Here is a 20,440-nt window from a genome sequence, read left to right as displayed (position 1 = left end):
CGCCGGGTTCGCCCGCCGCGGCTGATGCCGCTGCCGGCCGCGCGCGGGGCGGCTGAGGCGGGGTGGGCCAGAGCCGGAGCCGGAGCCGGGGGAGGCGGCGGGCGGCGGCGGCGGGCCATGTGTCGGCCAGGGGTGCGCGGGCTCCTGGGCCGGGCGTGCCTGCTGCTGCTGCCGCCCTGCGCCCTGGTGCTGGCGGCGGTGCCCGGCTCCGCGTCCCACCCGCAGCCCTGCCAGATCCTGCGGCGCATCGGGCACACCGTCAGGGTGGGGGCCACCCACCTGCAGCCCCGCGGCCCCTCCGCCGCTTGGAGAGGGGAGGCGGCGGGCGGCGGCCCCGAGGGGGAGGTTGCGGCGGGGGCTCGGGGCCGCCGGCCGGGGGGCGGTGGGGAGCGGCAGCCGGGCCCCGCTCCCTCGCCGCGGGACGCGCTGCTGCTGGCCGTGGCTAACCTCAACGGCGTGGCCGGGCTGCTGCCCTACAACCTGTCCCTGGAGGTGGTGATGGCGATCGAGGCGGGGCTGGGCGACCTGCCCCTATTCCCCTTCTCTTCCCCCAGCGCTTCGTGGAGCAACGACCCCGTCTCCTTCCTGCAGAGCCTCTGCCACACCGTGGTGGTGCAGGGGGTCTCCGCCATCCTCGCCTTCCCGCAGAGCCGCGGGGAGATGCTGGAGCTGGACTTCGTCTCGGCGGCGCTGCGCATCCCCGTGGTCAGCATCGTACTGGGAGAGTTCCCCCGGCGGAGCCCGGTAAGGAGGTTGGGGGTGGGGAGGAGGGGGTGCAGCGCTATGCCTGCATCCCGGGAGCCCTGCGGGGTCGGGGCGCGGGGAGCGGTCCGGCATGGGGAACGTGCGCCGGTTTCGGGGCTGCCGGAGCCGTCCTGCACCCTGTCCCCCTTCCGGCGTTCTTTCCCAGTGGTGGCAGCGCACGAGCATCCTGTTCCCGCACAGGAGACGGCGACTCGGCGGTGAGAGCGAAGTTGAGAGCGCGGCGTGGTTTGCCGTGCGGAGTTGCAGGGCTGAGATTAGATAGCGGCTCTTGCGGTGCAGCCCGTGCGGTGTAAGAGGCGATCCTCTGTAGAGGCTTAACTTGACTTTTGGAGAAGCTTCCCACACCAAAAGAGGGTCGTTAGCGAAAAGGAGGGGGAGACGGGGGAGAGAGTAATGTTTTTATTTATTACTTTATGTATTTATTAGTGGTCGAAATGCTTTGCAGATTTCGCGTGGGGTAGTATCTATGGACTGCTCACCCGGTGACAGTTTTCAGGGAAGTTCTTCGCTCTTGGCTTTTCACTGAGCATTTCTGTTACTTGTAGCTCATGCATCACTGCTAATTCGATTTGTGGAGTATTTTAATGCTTACTTAAAACAGTAGAATGGCTAACTCTGTCTGCGTTTCATTGTGTAGCTGAAGTCATAGTATCAGAAGTCAGTGCCTAACTGCCTGAGGTACAATCTAAGGCAGCATATCAGGAGTGCTGAATTTTCTGCCATGCAGAGGTGGCATCCTTGTGTTATAAGCTCTGGGAAAAGGTGATGGTGGTTCAGTATGTTGCAAATGCAGGCTCAGTGCCATAAGTCACGTCCGGGCAAAGGAGTGGGAAGAAAACACACCCTTCTGTGCGGCCCACACGAGGGAAATTGTGGTAAGATGGCAGAAGCTGCCATTTAAGTAGCCATGTGGAGCAGTTCCTTTATGTAGAAGGAGATAGCACAACTTTGCACTCAGAATTTAATTAGAAAAAAAAAAAAAAAAAAAAAGATTACCAACTGAATTTTCTTTGCAAAAGCAAATAGAAATCCCAGCCTGGATCAATATTTTCTGTATATTTTTTGGTATTAAGACTGTAACAGAAAGGGTAGAAAAAGAGCTAGTTTGTAATTGGAGGTGTGATCACTGTGTGCTGCTCTAAACTCTGCTGGTTTTCTCTTGCTTGGCAAGAAAGGTAGCGGGTTTCTCTACAGATTATGCATAAACTCAAGGGTGATCCATACTTCTGAATGCCACTTGTTCATATGTGCTTGATGCCAGTAGCACCCAAGTTAGCTGAGTGACACCAGCCTACCAGTTACATTCCCTGTTGTACCTGAGCCAACAACCAAAGTTCCCTGAAGAACAGAGCCTGAACCATCTCATTGCTCTGTTAAAATCAGAATTATTTTCTCTTCCATGCCAGATGGGACTAAGTTCATCTGGAGCTGCCTGAGGACACAGCATATGTTAAACGCATATCATGCAGGACAGCAGTCATTGTTCCTTTCACAGACTTCATGGTTCCTGCTTAACTTTCACGCTCTCCTCAGTGTGGAGCCAACTGTTTTCATTGGATAAATCTGTCCAAATCAAGACTTTGTTCCTAAGCAGACGTTTAAATGTCATTGTCGTCTATGACAGTGAAATCAATGCCTGACTTTAAATCGTATTTAAGTGCTGAGGAGATTCAGGTTTTTTTTTTCAGATCAGCTTAAAAAAAAATCACTCTTCAAGGTTTTGTGGATATTAAAAAAATCTAATCTGTATTTAAAGGCCAGTATATTTGGCCATATATTTAGTAATACAAATCTATTCATCTCCAAGATCGGCTTGGAGAGCCTGCACATCCTTCTGAATACTGCTTCATACTTATACTTAACAAACACCATTCAGAAGCTAACTCACCTCATGTGTTTCCCAGAGTTGCAAGATTGCCAGCACCATCTGAGACCTGGAAGAGGCCAGAGTTGACCTGGGCAGCTCTGATGGCTTATTGCCCCAGGCAGGAGTTTTGTCTGTCCCTCCATCTCATGCTAGCATCTCATGGCCTCCAGACCTAAAAGCCCCAACACTGCTAGCTGACTGCTTTGGCACAGGCAGCATTAGAGCAGAAAGTTGTGGGTGGCACAGTGGTTAGGTGAGATAGGCTTTGCCACTGAACAGGCTGAGCAGCCAGTGTTTTAGAGGAGGAAAGAAATGAAAGGTGTTGAGGGCTGCAATCTCAGTCTTCCCTCAAGAGGGTGGTTGGGCCCTGGAACCAGGCGCTGAGCTGCTGGAGTTCATGGATTGTTTGGACACCACTCAGACACTGGGGTTTGAATTTTGGGTGGTACGCTCTGGAGCCAGGAGTTGGACTCTGTGATCCTTGTGGTCACTTCCAGCTCTGGGTATTCTGTGACTGCGTTTCTGGTGTGGGAGCTGTCAGCCCTGAGAAGCCTCCCGTCCTGCTCTGCCTGGCAGAGCTCACTGTGCCTGTCGTCTCTTCACTCCTGCACAGCAGCATGGCCCAGGGCACGGCCTGCAGGCCTATGTCTTTCCATCCAGAATAGCAGTGAGCCCCCAGCGTGTTTGTCCTTGAAGTGCATTGCCTATCGCCTGTCCTGTTGGGAATGTTGCAGATGTGCGAACAAATACGACATATGCTAGGTGCTGTCCTAACAGACCATCTTCAGTATTAGTTGGAGCTTTTGTTAGAATTGTTTTAAGGGAACAGCAAGGTCTAGTTTTCCAAGTTATGCCATGATGGGAACGTATAAATATAACACCTGTGCTGAACATCAACAGCCTTATTCCTTCATATGGAAAATTATAATAAGCAGATATTCATTGTAATTGAAAAGTACTTGGATTTTTGAGTAAGTCTTCTGTAACGTGGCACAAAACAATACTTGAAATGAAGAGGAGGGCTAGGATCTGGAACTGAAATTTATTTTAATAGCACTGGCTGTTGTCTTCATCACATGGTGACATCAAGAGGAGGTACACGGTGTCAGAGCTGGGCATCAGAAGCCAGCTGGATGATTAGTGCTTTTGAATGCTGTGTCTAAGCATCTTTTTAATGTCTGTTCTTCGTTAAATTCTTCTCTTCTGAAGTTCAGAGAATGACAAAGCTAACAGCGCTCCTCCACAACAATTAACAATGACTTGGCAACAACCATCACAGAGATACAGCATTGAGGGTTGTGTGTGTCAGAACACACACACAGCTTCAAGGGATGCTCTGCAGAATAAAATGTGACATATTTTTCTTTCGTTTTGATTTGTATATGTGATTTAGTGACTAACATAGACTGACAGTAAATCCAGACACTGTTGTGACCTGAAAAAAGCTGTTTACTTTTCTGAGTTTACTGTCAGTCCTGTAAATTTTCACACTTTCAGTAAGCAAAAATAACAATTTATCACCATCATTCAGCAAGCAGAAAACCACTGGATTCCTTTACACGAATGCAGATCACATTGAAGCTTTGACAGATCATTATTTTGGAGACGGCAGCTCACGAGCACTGATGTCATTAAGGCAGGACTTACCTTGTTAATTTTTTCATAACATACTACTTTTTCTTTTCAGTTCTGCTAATGTCATTAGCTGTTTCTCCGGAGAGGAAATAGTGAACACTGCTAGGGAACATGAGCCACAAATAAATGCAGTGATAACAGAGCTAGGAGTTTGGGAAGGATAGCCTGTAATTTTATTTTACAGGTGATAGTATCAGGAACACAAGGGAGATAATGTTTGCAGCAGCTTTTGTCTGAACTTCAGAGCTAATGGACTATTTTCAGGGGGCTTCAGATAAATTGCTAACTGTAATGTCTTTTAACATTAGAAGGATTCTTTCCAGAGCAACAAAACAGAACAAAATAAATCTGAATCATCTTGGTTCCTTGGTTCCTGAAGTCCATACTTCATCTGGTTTCTGGAGTGACTGGAATTGCCAACACTTCTGATCACTGCTATGACTTCAGAAAGGGTAAAAAGAATACATAAATCTTGTGAAGAGTGTTAGTTTAAACAGTGAATTTCCTGACAAATTAGCAATCTCATGCTCAGAGCAGAGGCTCTAAAAGAAAATGACCATTAGTATTTAACTTTAAAGGGATTAAGTTCTCTTTTGAAAATAAAAGGACCATGGGGGCGTGGAAGAGCTGTGCAGCTGATAGCGCAGGCACTTTTCCTCCTTCAAGCTATAATTGCATCAGAGAGTTATTTCTGATCTGCAGGAAAAAAAAAAAAAAAAAAAAAAGAAGAAGAAAAGATATCTCATTGTCCAGGGGAGACTGCAAAACACATGCCTAGCTGCAGCTTCTCATACTTCATACTATCATCTCTAATCTGACTTGTTCCACGTGTTGGAGTTTGTACCACATGCTGAACAGATGAGCAGTAAGTATGCAGTCATCCCTGTGATCACCAGTCCTCACCTCGCTGCATAAATTGTGGCACACAGTGGCTGGGCACCTCAGGGGGGTTTGTGAGAGATGGAGTTGGATTCGTTGGTCTGTACAGGTCCCTTCCAGCTCCAGGCATTGTGATTCTATGAGGTTTCCTGGGGGAAAAAAAAAGGAAACAAAATCTGGAAATGGCATGAAAACAAACGTTCAGTTGGTGTCAGGTGAAGGTCTCAGTGCTGTCCTGTTCTTAAAACTTCATAGTTTGGACCGCAGATATGCTATTAAGTGAAAGTCTTTTTACACTGCCTCCTAATGAAGTACCTCCTGTGGTCAGCTCTCCTAGAGCCATTAACTCTATCAAACACAAATTTCAGAGGTGTAATTCACATTTTGCTAGCAGTGTTGTTGTCGTAGTGCCATGAGTGAGATTTCTTTGTTGCAGCAACCCTCTGTTAAACGACAGCAGTGCCATGTTTGCTGACTGATCCCATTTCAGACAAGGTGACCTCTGGTACCTTTTGGGTGCTGCCATCTCCTGCCTCTCACTTGCTCCTCCTACAGGTATCCTACACTGTCCTCAGATTGTTACTTTAAGAATGGTTGAGAATGGTTTTTACCTGCGGCCCGGCATGTTGTGGAGCATCACAGGCTGAGACAAGCACAGCTTCAGTGTTTAATGAGTTGTCAGCTGAGGCTAGTCTGTCTGTTACCATAAACTTGGCAGATGCTTTGTGCTGATGGGAGAAAGTTGTTGTTTGTATTCTGTCCCATCATCAGAAAGCTCCCAGGTTTTCTGAAAGTGGTGATGGCATAATGTTTGAAAGTTGCATTGGCATCTGATACATTGTGAAGTCTTCTTGTTAGTGCCATAGCTCAGGGTATATTTGTTTTTTTGAAATGCTGGGAAGTGGTGAAAGTTTATTTACTTAAGCTCTCTCACTGAATCCTTAATTCAGCATCACACTGAAGTGTGCTGAGGTGCACTTTTCCAAGTCTCACCTTTCAGTGCTATTTCCAACTCCTTTAGAAGGAAGCCTCTCAGAAAGCCATTGAGTTTGCTATCCTGCCATTGGGCTTCTGGAATTAAGGGATCTTGCAGCTTACAGTATTTTAGCGTGATACATGATAAATGTACTTTGAGTTTCAAGAACGCATTTTCTTAGCTGTTTTATTGCTTGTGGAGAAACAGTGTTATGAGGTGAAGGAGTGTTTTCAGAAGTACTATTTGAAGACTTCACATTCTTTGTAACCATAGAAGCTTACCTAGTATTTCTTACCATCTAAGTTGCCATGAAATATTTCAGCAGGCTTCTTATCATCTAAGTTTCTTAAACATCTTTGGTGCATAGAAGTGTTCTTGTTTTCTAGCATTTGTGGTTTCATCAACCAACCATCCCAGAGTTATTCACAGCCGTATTTTATTTACTTTTTTATTTTCCTTTTTCCAAACAATTGTTACTTAAGGAAATGTTGGCCATGCCTCATTCTGAGTGTTTATTTCCAAGTTGGAGGGTGTAAGTAGCACATATCAATTTAAGACACTGGAGACTGGGTAGTGCAGCATTATTTGAAATACATATACCAGAGATTCTCTGTTCTAGTGGCTTCAGCTCAACAGTGGGAAAACTGTCTCAATTACAGCAATGGTTTATTACCCAGATTCAGAATGTTCACTGAGTCTATAATTATTCAAGGTATTTGACTTCGTGAATCTTTAGATAAAATTATGTCAATGATCACTTTGTTCTTGAAGAGCATCTACTTTTGTCAAGTTTTATCAACTCACATAGTCAAGTTTATAAGCTTTGTTGTGTTCTCAGTTATATCAATTCCATTTGAAAAGAGTATAGAGGAGCTACAACTGGGAAAAGAGGTGGGGGAAAATGATTCTCACAATTGAATATTGGAAAGCACTTACTACATAAACTAAGAAAATTATCTTTCTTGAATTAATACAGAAACTAAAAAGCAAAGGTACCTACCTTGTAGTCTAACATGCATTTGTCTCTCAGTCTCCTTCCTTGCTGTACTGATCATATGGTACTAGATTTTTGAGAAAATATCTGAGCTGGCTAATAACAGGATTTCTGCATTCCCCATCATGTGTTATTGCTGTGATGCAGGAAACACTGAGTTAACATCAGATTCAGTTGCAAACTTGGTGTTTTCTTTTGTTATGGATATTTATAAAATGGTATCTTCCTAACTGAAGAGATCTTTCATAGTACAGTGTACAAACTCATGTTGATAATGAGTGATTAAATTATGACAGAGGTAAGTGGTTAATCCTTACTGGGCTTAATGACACCTGCTGACAGAAGAAACACCCATATGGCATTCAGTAAGTAAAAACGAAAATTTTGGCCAGGCAGATTTGCTAGTAGATACTATATGAATACAAAATGTAGGCAATAAACAGAATATTAACAAAGAAAAGATTCTCTACAAATGTAAATCGGGATGTTCAGTGTAATTTCCGCCAAGAATTTATTAATCACAAAAGCCTGAGCAACCCATATTTGCACTAGAATATATGGCAGACCTCAGTAAGCTGTTGATCAATTCAATGTTCACAAATTCAAAGACCACTTACAAACATTTTCATTTAGATACATTTAATGAGTTGTTTATTATTTAAACCCATGAGATAATGGAAGCATTAGAACTCAAATCTGTGTTGGATTTAGTTACTCATTTAAGTTATCAAATAAAAATGTTTAGCCTGTGTCCTATTCACTTCCTGCTGAGACTTCCTTATAATATTTGAATGTGAAAGAAATCCAGGTTTAGCACAGATAAAATTTATGTATTTCTGTTAATCCCTAACAGTAATCAACAGAAAACTGGAAAAAGCAGTTTCTTTTCTCATTCCAGCATTGTCTTCCCAAGAAGAATCATGTTTCAATAGATCTGAAAAAAGATCTTTTAAATAGTGTAAGGATTGTGTTTTCAGTCGAACAGAAGAGCCCACCAAATCACACTGCAGTTCTGATAGCTGTGTATTGGAGTTTATACTGAATAGCTAAAAGAAGCCAGAGAAAAGAAAGGAAAGAAAACAAGAAAGCTAGAGACATAAATGCAAGTGACACAAGGGCAGATAAGGAGAAAATAAACTGAATCAGGAAAGGAAGGAGTCTCTTTGTCTCTTAGTTTCTCTGACTCCAGAAGCATAAAAACAGAGTAATAGAGTTTTATGTGAAATCGCCGTATGAGGAGCCAGGGTCACCAAGCAGAGAGCCAAGAAGCTTGCCAGGGTTGAGTTGGCAGGGCTGCCTTGCTCGCTGGATAGGGACACTTGTCTCCAGCAAGCTGTACTTCCCAAATGAGTCCTGCAGACATCTTGGGGAACTGCTAAGCCAACAGCATCGTCATGGGGGATGCTAGGCATCTTGTAGTTCCAGTGTGTCCCTGTATCTGCAGGTAGACCAGGATTGTACCAACATATGCAACATGAGACCAGTAGGTACCCAACAGGATGGGAGCAAGTCCACAGCAGCTCTGGGATTGCATCATCTGGCATCAGTGGCTGTTCTGTACATCTGATCCGGTCCTGAAGTTCTGCTTGTTTTTGCATGTATCCCGTTAGCCAAAGTGGTCCCCACCACCATGGGGAGAGGATGTACAACAGCAGAAAAAGAAGTATTTAAGCTTGAGTAGACAGCAGTGATGGATGATTCATTTATTAAGGGAGTCACACTTGAGCAAAGCCATTTGTGCGAGGGACTCCTCAGCAGCGTGACTAACAAGTCCACAATCTGGCCCCAAGTGCTTCTCAGCTGTCACATCAAGCTCCGATTGTTACTTTTGGCAATTACTGACAAATACACAAGAACTGCCAAGAGTGGGGACGGACACCACAAACTGCAGCAAGCTGTAGCGCGTGTCATCTGCCACCTGTTCAGAGCACTGCTGGGACATAGCTTTGGCTTCGTGTGGGCTTTCAGGACATACCTCTGTTTAGACCTGACATTCAGTTCTTCATCCTGAGCTTACTGTGTCGTTTCCCCACAGAGCAGTATGATACAGCATCTTGCAGCCCTGTGTTGTATATATAGCCTATGCAAGAAGCAGGGACAGCAAGTGAGGCGGTGGTGCTGAGTCTCTTTCTCTCTCTCTCTGGGCTGTACCAAGCTGCTTGCTTGGCTTTCCCATTGCAGAAAGCTGACTGGAAGGTTTTTGCTTGGCACCTGGGGGGAAAGATCTGCTCACCAGCATGCTGGCTAATTAACTTTTATCAAGAGTGCCGCAGTCACCTGAATATGTCCAACTGCAGATGGGGAGGTAGAGATGAGGGGGGAAAGTGAGTGTGATCACAGGTGCACCCCCTGCTGCCAGTAAAGTGCAGCAAATGGGTAAATTACTGCGATATTTTCATTGTTGCTGTTATATAGGAGAAGTCAAATGTCAAGAAATGCAGAGACAGGCATCATTTTCCTTGTCTTGCTACAGTATTTTTATTAGTTTTTGTTCACCAGCTTTCATATGTGATGATAGCTTGCAAAGCCTATCTTACAATGTGCAAATGATTTGAAATGCATTATAAAAATCTATGGATATGCTGCACAGGCATATTTTAAACTTTTAGTATTTCCCTAAAGGTGTACTATTCCAATTTCAGCTTTTTTAAGAATGTGAAGGAAATGATTGCCCATGCTGTTCATCAGACATTTTACAAGGCTTAACTTAAGACAAGGTTAAAAGACAAGATAGATCTTCAAGCAAAAACTGAGATTTTGAAAATGAAGCCTTGCATTTGTTGCAAGGAAAGAACTATTAGACCTAGCAATTAATAGCAGAAAAGAGCAGCCGTATTATGCACTGGGCTCTCTCAACGATGTCACTGATAAAGCAGTTACATTACACTTGTTTTAATAGCATACTCACTCAAACCAGCTTAAAAAGAACTTTTTTTTTTTTTTTTTCCAAAGATGTGAAAAATCAGTATTATGAGTTCAGTTTGATAATTTTCTGGTGCTATTTTAGATGAAAGCATAATTATTTATCACTTTCTCAGCTTGTAAGGCTCACTCCTATATTTCAGTTAAACAGCTCTCAGTAGCGGAACAGTTTCTAAGAATTTACTGTACATGACATAAGCATCAATACATGGGAAGAATAGATCTGAACATTACTTGGAGCTGATAGCTGCCCTGTGCAGAGCGTACTGGAGCTGTTTTAGCTGTAACTTACTTTTTGTAGCACACTAATATTGCACAGTTAGTTTTGCTCCTACATTAGAAGGGCAACAGGGTGAAGCAGTTACTTGTCTGGGCTTCCTCGGCTTAAATTGCTTGTGATAGGTGCTGAAATGTAGAGCTCTGAGAGGATGAATACATGCCCAGTAACTGCCTTGAGGGAAACAGAGGTAAGCAGTTGAATCAAAACACATTGGAGCTTTTGGTTTCAGCTTTGGGACATGAAAGCTTTTAATGTCCTTGCAGCACATTGTGCTGGCCAGATGGGAGTATCCAGGGGCTTAGTACGAGAGCACAAAATCAAGCAAGGCTGCAAGAGAAGGTGCTGCTTTCCTGTTCTTTGCTTCCCCTTTTCCAGCTGTTCTGATGACACTGGTTGTGCTGTCTTGCCCACGACCCAGAAGAAAAAGACATGCCCAAGGGAGTCTGGTGCCATCTGCAGCAGAGCTTAAAGTAGTTGAGATTTGGTTTTCATGAGGCATGGGATGCTGAGTTGAGCAGCACAGCCTGATCTGGTGCTCTTGCAGTGCTTGAGGCTGAAGGCAGGGAGAAATATAGGGAACAGCCTCCCCTTCCTGGCTGCCAGGCTTGTTCAGGATGTGAGCAGATGTGTGATCAGTGCAGCTGACAGGCTCTGTTCAGCCCTGTGCGTTTCTCAGAGAGAGAGAGAAAAAAAAAAAATACGCATCAGTGTTCATTTCCTAGGGAGTCTGGGGAAAAAAAAGACTATTAATCAGCTCTTTAAAAGTTCATGTTAAAATGTATCAGTATGGAAACATGCTGGATAGACTGGTACAGCTAATGATACCCTACTGGCCTCTAATGAAGTATCCCGCATCCAACAGTCAACCCAGGGAATGCAAAATGATCATTATTCAGTCACCCTTATGATCATCCTTTTATACGCATGAATTATTTACTTAGTACAGGCTACTTACACACTTGTTAATGGAAACCAGCTTTTCCATTGTAAGACCCATAAGATCTCTTCAGAGCATGTAATCCTTCTAACCATGTTTATTTCAGATTCATTATCCTGTGTTTTGTGTAATGTAATCTGTTACTGTATAAACAGAACATTCTTCAGAGCAGAAAACGTGAGGAAAAGGATTCCTTAATAACAAAACTTCCATTTTTTATTTTTTTATGTTTTTGAGAGCAGGATGGGTGAGTGGTCTATTTCAAATACTGATGCCCAGAATCTCCAGGAACCCCCAGATTTAGTTCAGCTGCACTGTTCTGTACCTACTGTTCTGTTTTCAGTATATCTTGCTTCTTTCATCCTCTTTTTGTCTTGCCCACCGGTCTTTGTTCTGAATACTGTATTCCACTGTAGGATAAGACAGATCCTAAATTAACAGTCTTGACTCCAGAAAAAGACCATGAGGCTCTATTGTGATACAAATGATCAGCGACATAAATTGCTCATCACTCACTGTTCGTCACATTTTCTGAAGAGCACCAAAAATAAGACACTTATTTATAAATAGCTTAGCCTACTAGTTTCCAGTGAAACTGATTTTTTATCTTCCCACCATTTTGACAGTGCATATAAATATGTAACACATAGTTATGTGAAAGTTAGCTGTTCCACAATGTCCTCTGTGGGCATTCACAAGCCATCCAGGTTTGCAGCAAAGGAATAAATGGCAAAATGAGGCTTGTGGGATGCAGTGTGTCACGTTATTAGCAGAAGAAATATGCCTTGCTTAGAGAATGGGAGCTTGTTGCCCAGATCATACTGTTCTTGTATTCCTCCCCAGAAGTGCACTTTAAAAGGAAAATGAAATAAGAACTTACATCGAATAATACATCTGATAATTACAGCCATTTTTTCTGCATGAAAAATACTTGAAATTTCTGGAACAAGGATAACAATAAAGGCATTAGGTATAACTGCATCCTCAAACCTTCCAAAAATTTATGTAAATGCTTCCTTTTACTTCACTGTCTTTCAGTAGGGACTGAAGTTTGAGATATGGTTTTAGCTGCTTGGCTAAGCCGCATGGTATTTTTTTTGCATCCAGTCTGATGAGCATGAGAACTGAGATATACTTGGAAACTGAAACTTGAAAATACTGAAAGTGTTAATTGCTGCTGTTCACTTCCTACAAAATTCTGTCCTGGTGCAATTTGATTGCTCAAATGAAAGGAAACGTTGAGTACAAGAAGAGCTGTGAGGGTATCTATAGTTGTTTCTGATGTATTTGCTATCAAATAGAAGCTAATATATTCAGACTTCCAGTTCTCTTAAGTATGATCTGGCTATACTGAGGTTAAGGAATTAGTATAACAAATCTGTGGCTTGCTACTGTGATATTAAAACTATATTCATAATTGATCTCAACGTGGCTATCAACTTTGACCTTTAATTTTATATGTTTGTATCTTGTTTTTACCAGAGATTCCCTTCACTTTAAGACGTGTAAAAAGCCATTCACAGAACAAAACCAAAGATACTAGAGACATTCCATCTTATTGTGGATCCTACATACTCTAGTGTTATAAGAGCAAATGCATGTCTTCCAAGGGCTTTGCAAAATTATTACTGATCTTATTAGTGAATAATGACCAACAGGATGGTTTGTTATTGTCAGTAAGAGAGGAAGAAATAAGAATTCAATGTGACCATTGACCAGAGGACTGTAACAGGAAATACAGCCTTATGCAACTGAAGCTTAAAAACATGTAGAGAAATAGAGTGGGATAAGGTACTGGACAGCTAAACATCCTTTGTTGGAAGTTTAGCAGTCTGCAGCTATTTAAATCAGTGCTCCTACACACGTACTCAATCTCCAGTCGATTGAAGAATGGTCTCCAAATAAACACTGCTTACTTTACCTTCGTTTCAGGAAAGATCCAGAACAGACCTTCGAAGATGCTGCTCTGTGTGTCTCTCCCTGCCTTTTATCCTCTCAGCTGGCTAGCTGTTTCACTCCTGTTTATTAATAATGCATCCTAGTGTTCTGTATGATACCACCGAGGGTTTTAAGCATGGAATTTTGCAGAATATTTTAGATCTCTTGCTCAGGTGGGGCAGTGCTGCCTTCGTGTTGATGCAAAATACCAAAATTCAGAGCTTGCATTATTTTCACCTTCTTAAGTTCCATCCCAGATCGCTGAAACGTGTAGAAGTATAATCTTTTGAAAAACTGACCAAGACTTGCATTCATGTGCTGGAGCCGTGTAAAGAGAAAGAGAAAAGTGAAATAGGGAAAAGAGCATGTTCCTATTTGTCTGGGAAATATGCTGTTTTTGTGGTTATAATTATAGGTTCCCTCCTCCTGAAGCAGCACTGTTTCCTGCAGCTTCCATCATATGTTCTTGTCAAACACGTAGGAGCAGTGCTCTGTCATCCCTTCCCTTCAGGTTGTCTGAGGGAATTAGGTGTTTCTCCGCAGCGCTAGCAGTTGTTGAGAGAATTACGAAGACTTGCTGAGGCAGAACCCACTGACGTGTATTCCTGATCCCTAAGCATGGTTCACCACCAGGCTGCACAGTTGTCATGCATTGTCTGCATGCAGATAGACAGACATGAGCGTCTTGCCGGGATTAGTGAGACATGACGCTCTTGTATTTTATCACAACTGCTTACCCATGTCAGAATCCCAGGGTGTGCTGCATTTTCACTGGTTCTTATCCTCTCTGTTAGGAGGATACAATCACCCACTCAAGAAGCAGAAATAGTGCATGACTAACTATGTCAGGGAACAAATGATTAGCACTAAGTAGTTTGTGCTAGCTGTTTGCAAACAATCCACGTGCCGACAATTATACTGAAGCAGTTTTGTGAATACCTAACTCTGTGCGTTTTGCTAAACTCAGGATGGGCTCCCATATCATTAAATCTGTAACTTTCACTAAAATTGCCGGTGCACTTCCTTCATTGGCCATTGTGCTGGGAGCGTGGACCACAAAGCCATCCTTAGCGAGGGTGGTGAGAGGAACGGTGCCTCTCAAACATGTTGCAGCTGTGGTGCTGTGGAGGTTTATACACCATCGAGTGCCAGGGAGTGCAGCCACTTGCAGGCGGATCCACAGAAACAGCCAGTGTTTGTGGATTTGCAGTTATGCAAGACAAGATGCTGATTTGCCCCAGCTGTACCCTGCCCACATGCAGAGATTCCAGTCTGGCTGCCATGCGTCAGAGCACTTGTTGGGCTCATTAGTGGGAGATGAGGGCCAGCTTGTCATCCACCTGCTGATGTTACTGTTAGGGAGCTGACCTAATGAGCGCCTGATGCTCGATGCAAGACTTGTGGTAAGTAAGAAGGCATCTCGTGTCGGTACAGAGCTCAGTGCTGACAAGAGCTTATTGATTCCTATGGTGCAGAGTATTTGAGAGTATTTTGTTTGAAGGAAATGTGCAGCCCTTCTGGATCCTAAAGCACAGAGCTCTTAAAAAATAAATACCCAACATGCTTTGGTAACTGGTAGTTTAAAGTGAATGGAGTGGTTGTCAGTTGTCACAAGGCTGTGCAAACAGGAGGAGATGCATTATTTTATAAGAGGGGGATACTGAAGTAGTGGAGATTTAAAGGGGCTGCAGCAGAAGGGGGGAGTCAGTATCGAAAATGAGATTAGTAAAGCCTTTCACCTTGTTCCTATGCTGCAAAGCATTCTGCCCATCAATAATACCCAGCCTGTTAAATGAACACTATTACTTCATTACCTTCTCGTAAATGAAGCCGATCCCAGTAACCTGCCAGAACAGCATCTTCCATTTCCCCCTCAAGAAACAAAAAGGAGCAGTGCAAATACGTTTTTGCTTAAGTAGGCAGGACGATGACCCTTATTTACAGTGAAGCAAAGTTCACATGTAATTCCATCACAAATACTTGTCTAGATTCTCCTCACTAGTCTTCTTCTGTAAGGGTAAGAAGTATAAAGTCTGCTCTGAAAATAATGCTTCTCATTTTATTGTGATGGCCTTTGTTATCTGAGGCGGATGTTGGTGATATGGCTGTAGAGGCTGAACCTTCATGACAGTATCCCATTACATGCTGTTAGCATGTGACAGATGGCAGCAGAGGGGCAGTCTGACAGAATGGTGTCTGAAATGGAAGTGTGTATGAAGCAAAGGTTTGTCACTGAATTCTTCCATGCAAAAAAATGGCCCATTGATATTTGTCAGTATTTGCTGAACATTGATGGAGACCAACCAGTGGGTGTGCAAGCAAAGAAATGTGATGAGTGGTGCATTTCAGCAGTGATGGCAGCAAACAATGGGTCACTGCTGCTGGTGCAGATTGAGTGTGGCGTGCAGGCTCTTGTTCATGCTGGTGAAAATGCATAACTAATGGTGATGACTATGCTGAAAAATGATGTTTTGTATCTGAGGATTTGCTCTATCAAACAGTGTTCTTATGCTCTTGGTAATTTCCATGGTAATAAATAGGATGCGCTACTTTTGGAGTGACCTGCATATACTGAACTTCTCTATCACCACAGGCCTTGCTAGTAAGAACGTTGTGCTGAATCACTGTTGCCCATACGCTAGTGAGTTTCTCTTTAACAGCAGAAGATCTAATATTTCTTTGACACCACACAGACTTCCTTTTTTTTTTTTTTTTCAACTCTTTGCAGTGCAGAAGCATTCATTTAGATGCATACACTGATGGGAGCTGGAAGCTGGAAGTGCCACTCTAGGGGGCAAAGCCTGGCGGAGATCCTCAGACTAAGTCAGTGACACCCTCCAGAAAATGAGCTGTGGCCTCCTCAAGCCCCTCCTAATGCATGCCAAAGGGTGGAGGCTGCGCACTTGTCTTGCGTACTTCTCATTTTAAGGTCAATAGACCCAGTCCTCCTGAGTCCTCCAGCCTTGCTTTGGAGCCACTCTTGCATGACCAAAACAGGTCTCGGCTTCCTTTTCTGATGAGCATTTTGGGTTCCATCTGGAAATCAGTTCAGACATGAGAGTCCCATCTTTTCCCATCCTTTGCCTCCAAATTTGCGAGGAAAGGCTTGTCCGTGAGGAGTGGTGCATGGTGGATCTCCAGTCTCAGCAGAAGGCTTGTCCTCTGCTGGACATGTGGGACACACACACAAAAAAAAAACAATTAAAGGAAGGCTGTAAGGCAGGAAGCTCTCTCCTTGTGATAGAACCATAGGAGTGCAGCGAAACTCAGGGGCCACAGCCACCAGCACTGACCTGCCCTTGTGGTGCTTTCATATTGTTGTAGCAGAAAGAGGTCTGCAAGGTAAAGCTGATGGGCTGCTCCTGATGAAATGCTGGAGCCAGTTGCGCTTGCCATACAAAGAGACATATTTATGTGGCCGGTGCCAGCATCCTGTGATCAGTACCAGCTGCTGGAGTGTGGTGGTGGCAGACACATAGTACAAGCCTTCAGTACAGCCAAGTCATCACACCAGCAGTGGTGTGTTGTGGTTCCCAGCATGCATAGTCACATATTTATTTTTTGTCTGTGCACACTATCACATATCACATGTGTAAGGATGGCTTAAAGGCTAGAAAGCATTGATTGCCATTGTTCCAATGAATTTGGACTCAGTGCAAAGGAAAGAAAAGTTGGAGTCATTAGTATCTCCATGCTGTCACTTTATTGATGGTCTGAGCGTCCATCTTAGGTGCTGGTAGCTGTAATCTGTACAAATATTTGTGCACAGTAGAGAGATAATGCTACTGTATATGTACTGTCAAGTATTCAGATTAGAATACTAGATAGATTCAGAAGAGTAGATCACAAGGAGCTGTAAACGTCCACCTGATCGAATATTATGAATCATGGTCATGGCTGTTGAGTTCTGATGAATTCTCCAAGCCCCATTACAGCACCACGTGTAACTGCTCTGCAGGCTACCTTTACAGTAAGGTCTACCTTTATCACATTATGATTGTTGGTAAGTTGTTTATGCACTTAGAATTAATGAAGAAGTCAGAGTATCCAAGTGCTTGGCAGGCATCACTGAGTCAGTACGGAATCCAGAAAGACAAGCCAGTGTGCTGCAAGTAGAGCAGTGGTACTAATATCCAAAGTACTTAACAATAACTCATAAAATAAGTGTATTTGTAACTTCACACATTCTTTTATCTGTTGAGGCAGCTTTGTCTTGCATGGGTAGAATGGGAATTTTGAGCATTAGATTCTGCTTCTGGCAAGATCTTGGTATATCCTCTAAGATATGCGACTTAACCTCTTTTTTTTTTTTCCTTTGTCCCTTCAGATCCCTCTCTGCGCAAAGGGATGTGAAATATTTATCTTGCTGTAAGCTGCAGGACTTCTAGGGCAGAAAGCCACTCCACAAGGGAGAAACTCAGACATGCTGTGGTGTTCGTATCCTGTGGTGCTCACTTATGCACTGTACTTCAGCAGGGCCATCCTTGTCTTGCAGAGAGGAGCTTACGTGCAAAGGGAGCACAGAGCAGGGCAGGGATTTCAAGCAGGATTGCTCAGTTGCTATATTTGATGCACAGCCAGGGTATCTTCCTCCTCCTCTTTTTTCTCCTATCTCTCTCTGCCTTGGTAACAGCACTGTGCAGTCAGTCAGACACTTCTGTGGGAGGCTGCTGTGTGCTTGGTTGGAAGCTTAAATGCTTCTGCCTTTGGTGAAGAGGGAATTCTGGATTGCAGAATCACACCTTGTTTATCTTCTGCATGACCAGAAGAGAAATTTGCAAAGAGCATGACAAAGTTGCTAAACTGTACACTTGTCTTTTTTTTTTTTTTTTTTTTTATGTTGGTGGCGGTTGTGTTGTTTGTTTGTTTGTTTGTTTTGCCGGTTTGTTTGTTCATGATCATGAATTCAGGATTAAGAAAAAAAGGAAAAAAATGAAAGTAAATATAAGTCACTGAGCTTTGCTGTGTTTTCAGAAGTCATGCTTTCATCTCCTATTGAAGGAATGTAAATTTGCAGCCCAGAAGCCAGCAAACAGAATCATAGAATGCGTTGAGTTGGAAGGGACCTGAAATCTCATTCAGCTCCAGTGCCCTGCTCTGGGCTGGTTGCCACCCACTGGATGAGGCTGCCCAGGGCCCCTTCCAACCTGGCCTGGAGCACCTCTAGGAATAGGGCACCCACAGCTTTCTTGGGCAGCTGTGCCAGGGCCTCATTACCTTCTGAGTAAAGAATTTCTTCTTAACATCTAAAGTGAATCTCCCCTCTTTTAGTGTAAAGCTATCCTCCTTGTCCTACTGCTATGAAACCGTGTAAAAAAAATGATCTCCCTCCTGTTTAGTCGCTCCCTTCAAGATATGGAAGGCTACAGCGAGGTCTCTCCACAGCCTTCTCATCTCTGTGCTGAACAAGCCCAGCTCCCTCAGCCTGTCTTCACAGGAGAGGTGCTCCTGTCCTCTGATCGTCTTTGTGGCCCTCCTTAGGACCCACTCCAACAGCTCCTCATCTTCCTTGTGCTGGGGACCCCAGAACCAGATGCAGGACTGCAGGTGGGGCCTCATGAGGGCAGAACAGTTGGGGACAATCCCCAGTCTCTCTCTGCTGCCACCCCCCTGCTGATGCAGCCCAGGATACTGTCAGCCTTCTGGGCTGCAGGTGGACACTGTTGGCTCATGTCCAGCTTTTTGTCCACCAGGACTCCAACTTTGTCCCTGCAGAGCTGCTCTCAATGAGTTCTTCTCCCATTCTCTATACATCACGCCTCCCTCTTGCTCCTGAAGTTATTGCAGGCTTTGGCTGACATATCTCCCTCTGATATTTCTTCTGCTGCTGGGATGGCAGAGTCCTACCATGCACTCAGGGATACCTACAGGGGTGCAACCCGGCCAGCTGCCTGGCAGCAAGCCCTCAATATGCCACCCACACAGTGCCTCCCCACTGCTTGTGGCCCCTGGCATTGTCCAGGCTTATGTAGGGGGGAGAAATCTTGCAGAGGGGAGGGCTGGGGTGCTCCCATGGAAATCTCTGCATCTAGTGGAAAAAAAATGAATTTGCAGGATTTGTTTTTTTAGAAGAGTTGCTTGATGTAGTTTTCTCCTTCTTGCCCCCTTCCCCTAAGAACTAATTATAAGTCTTTCTAATTTCCCAGCTTTCTAATTAAATCCTTGGTGTATTAAATAAGAAACCTCAAGCAGAGATTTTTAAATGCTATTCCTGATTTTAAGCCAAGCAAGTACACACAGAATTCACCTTAGAGCCATGATTTACATGTCTAGCTTCATAAAGATGAACTACTAACTTAATTCACCCTGGCCTCTTTTAATGGAGTTAAAGAGATTGGTCTTTGCAAGCTTAATTTTCAGCTTTCCTTCATACAAAAAAATCAATGTAGAGTAAAATGCACCTGCAGGTGAAATTAATCCTGTGCAACATGCCCAGAACAAGGCCCAGCACAGAGGATCGATGGTGAGCTGGTGCATAAAATCATAGAATCGTTAAGGTTGGAAAAGACCCATAAGATCATCACATCGAACCACCATCCCTGCTGTGCCCACTAACATAACCATTCAGAGTCACATGTACACATTTTCTTGAGGAGCCAGATCAGGGTTCATTTTTCCCACTGTGCTTTGCCATGAATCTTTCAGTGACTGCTCCATGCAAAGCACGGCAGTGTTACAGGTGCTAACCCATGGCTGGTCAGTGTGCTGGAGGAGCAGCATCCAGCATTCTGGTTTCCTGCAAGACATGGCCTCAGGAAGAATAGGAGAGGCTTTTTGGTTGAATTGTCCTCCCTTTCCACATTTGTTTCCAGGAGCAAATAGCTTAACTTTACTCTGCTGAGCTGCAATCAGTAAGTGGGGCTGCAAAGCTTGTTGGCAGGCTTGTTGTCATCTTTAAAATAACAAGACATGGGACACAGCTCCTGTGAGCACAGAGAATGCAAATGCTCTGGGCGGGTTGGAGATATTCTAAGCCAGGCTGGAATTGGACCAGTGGGTGGAAAAGGTGCTCCAGTTTTTGTTCTTGCTGCTTGTGTTAATGGTGAATAAGATCTAATTGGATAAAGTGCTGCATGGGTACATGGGGTACTTACCAGCTTCTGTAGACTGAAATAAAACTTCTTTTACCTTCATAGCCAGAACCAGTCTTCTCTGTACTCACTGCCCTTGTATTTTCCTTCTTTCTTCTTCCTTCCTTCTTTCCTTCCTTCCTTCCTTCCTTCCTTCCTTCCTTCCTTCCTTCCTTC

General features: G+C 44.0%; 1 protein-coding gene across 1 annotated transcript in view; it reads left to right on the top strand.

The window, feature by feature from the left end:
- The first annotated feature begins 24 nt into the window (after positions 1 to 24).
- Positions 25 to 20,440, top strand: part of GRIN3A (glutamate ionotropic receptor NMDA type subunit 3A) — a 66,989-nt gene continuing 46,573 nt past the window's right edge. The window contains exon 1 of the mRNA XM_042866256.1: positions 25 to 744. Within this exon, the coding sequence (XP_042722190.1) occupies positions 25 to 744 (720 nt within the window). The remainder of the gene's footprint in view (positions 745 to 20,440) is intronic.

Source organism: Lagopus leucura, unplaced genomic scaffold (assembly GCF_019238085.1).
Source record: "Lagopus leucura isolate 7727_CA_CO unplaced genomic scaffold, USGS_WTPT01 Super-Scaffold_810, whole genome shotgun sequence".
Classification (NCBI taxonomy): domain Eukaryota; kingdom Metazoa; phylum Chordata; class Aves; order Galliformes; family Phasianidae; genus Lagopus; species Lagopus leucura.
Note: the sequence above shows the minus strand (reverse complement) of the source record. Positions and strands in the feature narration are given on the sequence as shown.